This window comes from Haliotis rubra, unplaced genomic scaffold, assembly GCF_003918875.1.
Source record: "Haliotis rubra isolate DU_JTF1 unplaced genomic scaffold, ASM391887v1 Scf2, whole genome shotgun sequence".
Lineage (NCBI taxonomy): Eukaryota > Metazoa > Mollusca > Gastropoda > Lepetellida > Haliotidae > Haliotis > Haliotis rubra.
In genome coordinates, this window is record NW_025766002.1 from 8,335,119 (window position 1) to 8,343,850 (window position 8,732).

At 38.3% G+C, this 8,732-nt stretch overlaps 1 protein-coding gene across 1 annotated transcript in view; it reads left to right on the top strand.

The window, feature by feature from the left end:
- LOC124275476 (fucolectin-1-like) overlaps positions 1–8,435 on the top strand; it is a 50,094-nt gene extending 41,659 nt beyond the window's left edge. Inside the window, exon 5 of the mRNA XM_046711051.1 lies at positions 8,382–8,435. Within this exon, the coding sequence (XP_046567007.1) occupies positions 8,382–8,383 (2 nt within the window). The 3' untranslated portion in view covers positions 8,384–8,435. The remainder of the gene's footprint in view (positions 1–8,381) is intronic.
- Positions 8,436–8,732: the final 297 nt, after the last annotated feature.

The following is an 8,732-nucleotide window of genomic DNA, read 5'->3' on the forward strand; positions in this document are numbered from 1 at the left end:
TATAATTACATATAACAGTCTATGTAGAACATTTATATAGAACTTGTGTCTGTTAGGGCTGTTACGGTGGTGACATTATAAACTGCCACAGTGTCACTGCCGTAACATGCAGTCTTTACCTGTATTTTACATGACAGGGACATCCATAAGTAATTATTTCGCCTATTACATATTCTTTAAACATTCTGAAATATCTGACTGACAAATTTCATTAAATTATTTTTTTTCCTAAAGTAAACATATAAAACTGGCTATTATTAAAAATGTCACAAATGTCATTGTGTCACTACCATAACAATTAATGCCAATGTCCATACCATAAATTTATCAATTTCCGTACTTAATTAAAATTGGTTTATGTGTTTATTCCTAGATTTGGTAGTGTAAATATGTTTGGTAGTAGAGCTTCAAGTAAGCATAATACAATTCATATTCTCATTTTGATTTTTTGCTACATATTACTTTATATTTGCAAATCATAATTGAAAGGAATTGTTTGGCTTTCAAAACTCATTAGCCATGCTATGTTGTAAACTACATATTTTAATATATATGTACATTAAATGTGCGTTAAGCTTGCATAATTGATGTTTTGTATATTCAGAATACTATGAACGTAATCAACAACATTTCAAGGTAAAACAAGAAAACAAAATTTTAATTTTTTGCCTACATGAAATATGCACGAATTTATAAATTATATATTTCAGATTTATTAACTAACTGCTCTCTTCTCTACTAAAATCTCTACTCTGCTAAGTCAGGTGATGTATCATTATCTGTTGTTTCAGTTCAGTGCACTTCCTGGGCTATTCTATTACGTAAAAAGGGGTGATGAGGAGTTGTTGTTTCATCAATGTGTGGTAGTATTGGGATGTGGACGTTTGGGATGTGGATGTTTTGGGATATAACCCAGCATGATTGTTCCTGGAATGATCAACTGTATACCTAAAAAGGTTACACCATGGTAAACTGTCTCGCACATTGTTGTCATATTTTGGGACAATCGGACCAAACAGCAAGCACTAACACTTGAAAAACTTAATCTTGATGCACTTTGAACTATTTGCAGTGCTATTCACGGTACGAGTAATAAATAAATGTATAATGTGACAAATTTCCAACAAATATGCACGCAAATATACATCCAAAAACTAACAATATTTCATAAAATGAATAACAATTTAACTCCAAAATATTTGAGTAATCACGTACCTTCGAAGGTATCTGACACTATAAACTACAATTACCGAGAACGTTCGAAACTTCAAACTATCGATTGTAAAAGTGCAAATTATGCCAAGTCATTTCTCCTAAATTGTGGATTCCTTGGCTGACGATCACAGAGAATCGACTACCTTGGGTAATTTTAAGACACACATCAGTGTGTCAAATAATAATAGTCACAACTACAACTTATATTCTGGTTCAAGATTCATGCCTCAGGCAGCGATCAAACGCACAAAAATGAACGATTTATATCTTCAAATCCCTCTTGTTCTTGTGGTTATTGTTGTGAAGATCCAGTTCACTATTTATGCTACAAAGGATATGACATAAATTCACTACTATACGGCCGCCCTAATGGATCTACTAAAGATAATCTTGAATTATTAGAAGCTATCCATTCTTTCATTGTATTGTCAAGCAGATTTGTGTTGTAAGTAGTTAAAACGAATGCACTAACTAGTACCTTCCGACAATAATAGTTCTAATGTTATAAGCAGTAAACTATTGTTAGTTTGTTAATTACATGTTTGTTTTCCTCATGATTGTTATTATATGTATACTGTATTTGTATCCCTGAATTTGTATTCAGATAAGCAATATACTGCTTGTTTACCAATCCGGTTCCACTGATGGAAATAAATATGTTTGAACCATTATATTGATAAATATCAGTTTGGTAGACAAACAAGCGAAGTCGTAAACCATATAATACTAGAAGTTATTTTTAAAGATTCATTTCTTGGACATATATTTCTCAGTCTGCACCATTAGCGAACTCAATAGGAACATGGTCGCTGATGCTGTGTACACATTTTATGACTGGCAATTCCCTTGACGTGTTTTGAAAAGTCTTTTATAATGCATCGAACTGAACAAAGCCATATCACTTGGGAAATATTTACGCACGTCATTTTTAACATCTGCTTAGCCTAGCCTATATGAACAAAAACAGTATTGATCATGTATTTCATTTATTTACAAATCGAAATGAAAGACTTACAGAGATTGGATATTTTGGACAAATGCTATCAATATGTCAACACTGTGTTAACCTGGAAACTCAACAATACAAAACACACAGTCCTTCTCAGTCTTTGGTACAAAGATGCTTGTTCCAACGACGATGTGCTGGGAAATATTGGGATTCGTTCTTCACTCTTTTCCCACTGTCTCCGGTAAGTCCTTTAATTACTGTTGGGGGTACAATGGTATTTCGTTTGTTGGACTGCTTAAACACTTTTTTCCTGTGTTTAAATAATCCATTACACGATTTAACACGTATCATACCGACAAAGAAAACATCGACAAACGATACACAGTATAGTCTTGCTGTTCCTTTGGGTAGTCTGTAGTGTTCCTCAATGCATTGATGTCAACATTTGCCATCAAAACCGGGTCATTATTTCGATACTATACCTCTCATGCCCCCTCTTAAAATGTAAAACTCAGACATCCAACATACATAACATGTATAAGTTGCGATGGCTGAGGGGGTTAGATGGCTCTCTTTGTGTGCTGGCGATTAGGTGCCTGACTTTGAGAGTGTGGGTTAGAACCCCGGATGATACTAGAATCTGCACTTTACTTAGAAAGTGTCATCTCAAAAATACCACGTGTTACTTTTGACCTTTTTGTAAATGGGATTGTGCATTCATCTGACACCCATCTTGACTAAAAAGCATATATGTGAGATGTCACCGAAACATGCAACATGACCGTACGCTATCATGTGTACCCTTCTAACTGAAAAGAAACATGTTGAGACCTTGTCAAACTGTGGATAAGTGTTCTGAAAACATGATTTTTCCAAAGATAGATCTGTGTGGATGCATGTGCCTATTTGATAACATTCATGCACCCCAGTGAGGTAATCTATTAATCTGAACTTCATTATGTAATCCATTCATACCCCATACTCCAACTTTGAACAATAATTAGTTTTAAAAAGTGGCCGTAGTGTTGGCAGGAAGTACTGGTCTCATGTGTTGGATATTCAGTATTGGCAGGAAGTACTTGCCTAACGTATCGGACATTCAGTGTTGACATTATGTACGGGACTAAAATCGAATTGATTCAGCCTTGGCTGGAAGTACTGGTCTGAGGTCTCTTTATTCAGCATACTGCCTTGACAACGTTGCCCTTGGAAAACCTGCTGTCCAGAATTCTATTGGGTTCTCCGCTGGTCCGGAGCGAGCCGTGGACGGAAATGGCGATCTTATCTTTGAAGGTTCATCTTGTTCGTACACACCCAGTTCCACTGGTGACCCGCTACCGTGGTGGCGGGTGGATCTGCAAAAGGTCGTCAACGTTGAGGCGGTCACCATCGCGAACAGAAGATCCAGCGTACATCGTAAGTATTGATAATCCACATCTATTGAACATCTACGCGATCTTTTTATGCCTATATTTTACAAAAGGTACGTATATTTCATCATTAATTAAATGTTAAATTGTTATAGTAATTTAATAAATTGATACCACAGAGTCAACAGCATATAATTGCGAATGTCTAGGAGCTCAATGTGGACCTCACCTGATATATTCACATCTTATCTCCCCAGTTTCTTGTACATGCCTAAACTAAAAGTAACAAATTGACACCGCATGCAGCAAGCACGGGGTCGTTGTGGTGTTGTGAGTTAATATACAAGAATTACATGTATTGTCTGTTTGCAATGAAAACGTACCGATGAATTTCACTTTAAACCAAAAAGTAAATCAAATAAAGTGAAATTAAGATTGCGAATCCTCATCGTTTTACCTTGCCAATTGAACATTTGAATCTCAGAATGTTATACATCTTAGGATAACAGTTGTTTAACAAACGATCGTACAATCAAATCGCTATTATTGGTTTGTATTACAAGGGGGTAAAGGTAGTAGATGGAACAGTGAAACAAATGCACGTGCGGTTCGTGATGAGCGTTAACTTAGACCAACTCCATTTGTTCTCGGTGTTTCATATAATGTGGATACTCCCTTGTAATGCAAACCAATAATAGCGATTTGAAACTGTGATCGGACTCCGACGCACATACGCGGCCTTCGGGCAAACGATGAACTGGTGCCTTATGCCATTCAGGCAAGAAGAAACGATACAGAAATTTCATTTGGGGAATTGGCTGTGTCTAAAACAAAACTTCAAGATTATGGCTCAGAAACCTTCTGTATTGCTTTTGTGGGATGTACATAACATGGATGTTATGTTTTTTTGTGCTTTGAGGGAGTGAGTGAGTTTAGTTTTACGCAGCACTCAGCAATATCCCAGCTATATGGCGGCGGTCTGTAAATAATCGAGACTGGACCAGAGAATCAGTGATCATCATCATGAGCATCGACCTACGCAATTAGGATACGATGACGTGCGTCAACCAAGTCAGCGAGCTTGACCACCCGATCCCGTTAGTCGCCTTTTATGACAAGAATGGGTTACTGAAGATCAATTCTAAGCCAGATCTTCACGGGTAGCTTTTGTACTTTGTGCGTACACATCAGTAGGTCAGGTGATTCCTATTTTACTTGTTAAATATGAAACTTTCGCCTCATCATTCGTCTATTTAGACAGCCTCCTATAAGAAGGTCCCGACCAAGAATTATTACTGAAAACAAGATGATTAACATAAAGTTTGATGCTCAGTATCATAGTTGTCTCATTTCCTACACAAAACTTTGGTTTCAGACTGGCGTCTACACAACTTTGACATAGAAGTATTCTCAGCTGACCCAGTTGTAGACCCTGGAGCAAACGGTCAGCTGTGCTTTTCCTTCTTTGGGCAATTTGGGGATTCACTAACTGAAACCCTTAGATGTATGTATCCGGTTGAGGGGCGGTATGTCCGGATAAAGAAGAGGCAACATCTGAATAGTGAGGACCTTCTCACCCTGTGTGAAGTGGCAGTCCACCCAAAGCTATATGGTCAGTGAAATAATGTGTTCAAGAAGAACCTTGTTATTTGGTTAGATCAAACATTGTTGAGGTAAAAGAATATTGTCGTGGAGTGTTATGTTATAAGTTGTAAGCTTCTCTCGAGGGTAATACGCCTCTTTGTAGCAGTGTTACCCGAGCCGGTAGGCGAGGGATGACACTGCTACAAAGAGGCGTACATCAGACGGTATTACCCGAAGGAGAAGCATACAACGTATTTATCTTACCGCCATGTTAAATGTACAAAATATCATTTTATTTTATGTTAAAGATCGCTACCGACTATATGACATGCAAACAAAATGGCGTCTGCCTCTCGACTGGATTTTTAACATGAGTGAAACATTCTGAAAAGCATAAAACTGCTATAAAAATTATTAAAAATTGTGCAAACCACTCAACGTATAAAATAGCTTAAATAAAGCAGTGAAACTCGGTAAATTAAATCTGTACAAAGTGAACACAAAAACAGCTGATCGAACGGTTTTCGAACTCCGGGCACGGCATGCGTCATATTATCACGTCATAGGGTTATTAGCGCTTTAGCTTCTCGGCGGAGAGCTTGGCGGTTACCGTGGCAGCGGGTAATATTTTTTCCAGTTGTCACCCTCCTACGGAAACTTGTTAAACCGTTATTGACCAGTGAAATTAAAGTATTTTACATGAAGGTAAGATAAAATCGTTTTCTAACTACTTCCCCCTTCTCCTATAACAGGCTAATTCAACAACGGAAGTTCACATATTCAGGAAAGACATTTGTATCTGATTCATTTAGATTGCATTTTAACAAGCTGACAACCGATCAATATTATGTTATCATTGATTAAACCAAACGTTACTGATAAGGAAATATAACATCTTGGAATGCAGTTTGGAAAGATAGCATGTGCGAAATTATATTTAAGAAAATTAAACAAAAAACGTCATTGCTTGAAAAAAATCGACAACCACGAAGGACATCTCTGGATGTCAACTTGATTCATATTGAGGAAGACGATATTTCAGCTGGGAAGAAGAGAGAGCTCATTATATGTACATGCTAGAACCACAAAAGTGAGAAGATCACAAAGGTGGACGCTTGATAAGGGAAGCCAGTAGTAAATTGACGCTGACTGGCAGTAGCAATGGACAAATGAAATCCAGGTATAAATCCAGGCATAAATTAACACTGATGGATAATAAACACTAATTGGTAATTGATTGGTAAAAGGAGGGCAAGGGGGTAACTAGCACGTAAGAAACAAAAGGTCGGCAATTATTTTTTCAAAATTTGTAATTTGTAGAAGCTCTAAAATATCTCATGATTTTCTCATTAGAATTATGACTCATTTGGAACGACATTTCCCCTCACTATTCTTAGTTAGAGGCAGTGTTGTTCATTCACAATTTACATTGTCCTCTCCACTGTGTCTGCTTCGCTATTTCGTATTTGATTTCAACTCTGCTTTATATCTAATGATCTCTTTGTGGAACTCTATTTGTCGTCTGCGCTGTTACAATTTATGCAACTCACCTCCAAAAATGTCATTTGACCTGAATTGCCTATTGTTTTGCTCTGGATACAAGCTGCGCTTTTCCTGAAGTTACTACTATTGGGGAGCATTTGATGTCGACACCCCATTATTTCATTGGTGGCATTGGTGCATGTTGTTTTATGGATGTGACAGGATCAATGTGCGAAGAAGAGTTCCTAATAATTGTCTGATCTATATTTACGTACCCATAACGATACTGAAAGAGCGATGACAAAATGACTTATTGCTCTTTAAAATACTTTTCTTGTTATACCTGAGCATTAAACCGTGGAACTGTAGAGTCTGCTAGCAATGTTCCAAGCACCTACTCCACTGAGCTGGAGCGGTGGGGTAGCCTAGTGGTCAAAGCGTTCGCTCGTCACGATGAAGAGCCAGGTTCAATTCCCCACATGGGTACAATGTGTGAAGCCCATTTCCGGTGTCCCCCGCCATGATATTGGTGGAATACTGCTAAAAGCGGCGTAAATATGAAAACTCACTCACTCTCCACTGAGCTAGTAAAACAGACATGCCATATGCATATAATATAGAGATGGAAGTCTTTCTCAACGTCTGGTACTCCTGTAGATGAATGTTGCACGATACTTACAGCAATCATGTTGTCTGCAAATTTCTCTTTTGTGAAGCTGATGTAATTCATATAAAAGCAGCAATGTCGGGTCTTTAGGGGTGAAACGTTCGGCCCTTCTGGAAATAATAATGCGAGATCAGTTGCTAGGGAGTGTAGGGGTGCAGTATCATGGCGGATCACTGAATTGAATTAACAGTACAGTCGCCAACTGCCTACTTTTTCGACCATTTGTAAAGATCAGATCGAAGATGTATCGAATATTCAATTTTCGCGACAGAACCATTCTGACGACTGTTTTAGAAACACAGATAATATTGATGGATGGAAATATCAGTTTTACGTGTGTGTGTGTGTGTGTGTGTGTGTGTGTGTGTGTGTGTGTGTGTGTGACTGTGTGTGTGACTGTGTGACTGCGAGTTCATGTCATCAATGAATTACAGTTGCCTGTATGGATACAATAATTTGTTTCGTTGACACTTTCAGAAAACAACTGCAGTTTCAGTCAGAGGTACCCTTCCACCTTTGTGCCCTACACGGAGAAGTACCTCACGACCAGACCAAAGCATGAAATCGTCGGAAGCTTGAAGACCTGCATGATTGAATGTACAACTATGTGGGCATGTGATGGCTTCAACTTCAATCTCCTGGACAGCAGCAGTGGAAATGGAACCTGTGAGTTTGTGTCTGTGTCACTGGCAAATCTGTACACCAAATCTGGATGGACATATTACAAGGCCGTTTGTTCTGAAACTCCAGCACAGCCCGTGTAGGATTTGATGTATTAGCAAGGCGGCTCTTGCATAACATGTCCCTTTGGCGGAGTGACTGACCACTGCTTTTTAGATATAGCTGCTCAGGCATACAAGGGGAGTGTGTACCGTCACCACTGTGACAAACACATTGAGGCGCTCATCCAGACCAACGTAAAACTAGGATGTGAAGTTCTTGAGAGGCATCTAGAAGTTGGTATGCAAGTATAAGACAAAATATTATGGATGTCAACTTCTTCTTTATTGTATACACGTTTCTGGGTCCATAATATTTTGTCTTATACTAGGATGTGAACACTGCAAAAAACAAATTCATATACTTGTTTCAATTATTTTTTCCTTGTTTGCAGGACTCGGAATTTTTCCTGTAACTTGACCCTTTCTGAAAATAAATTAATTACTGCACCAAAATGCCAGTGATTGATATCAGTAATATTCATCCATGGCCAAGCATAACGATGGTGTGGCCTTTTGTGCCAAGACAGCTCGTCTGCCTTATGATGAGCCCGATCATCGTTAAAATACATGCTGTCTTCGTTAGTTTTGCGATTGGCAGATAGGTGGCGCAGCCGGCTGAGGTGCTGCATTCTAAGATCGCCGGTTCGACTCTAGACTCTAGCCTTGATTTACGTTGTCTTACTAGAGTCGTCATTCTCCAGTTTCACGCAATGTGAATCGATACAGAACATTTCGCCCAAACA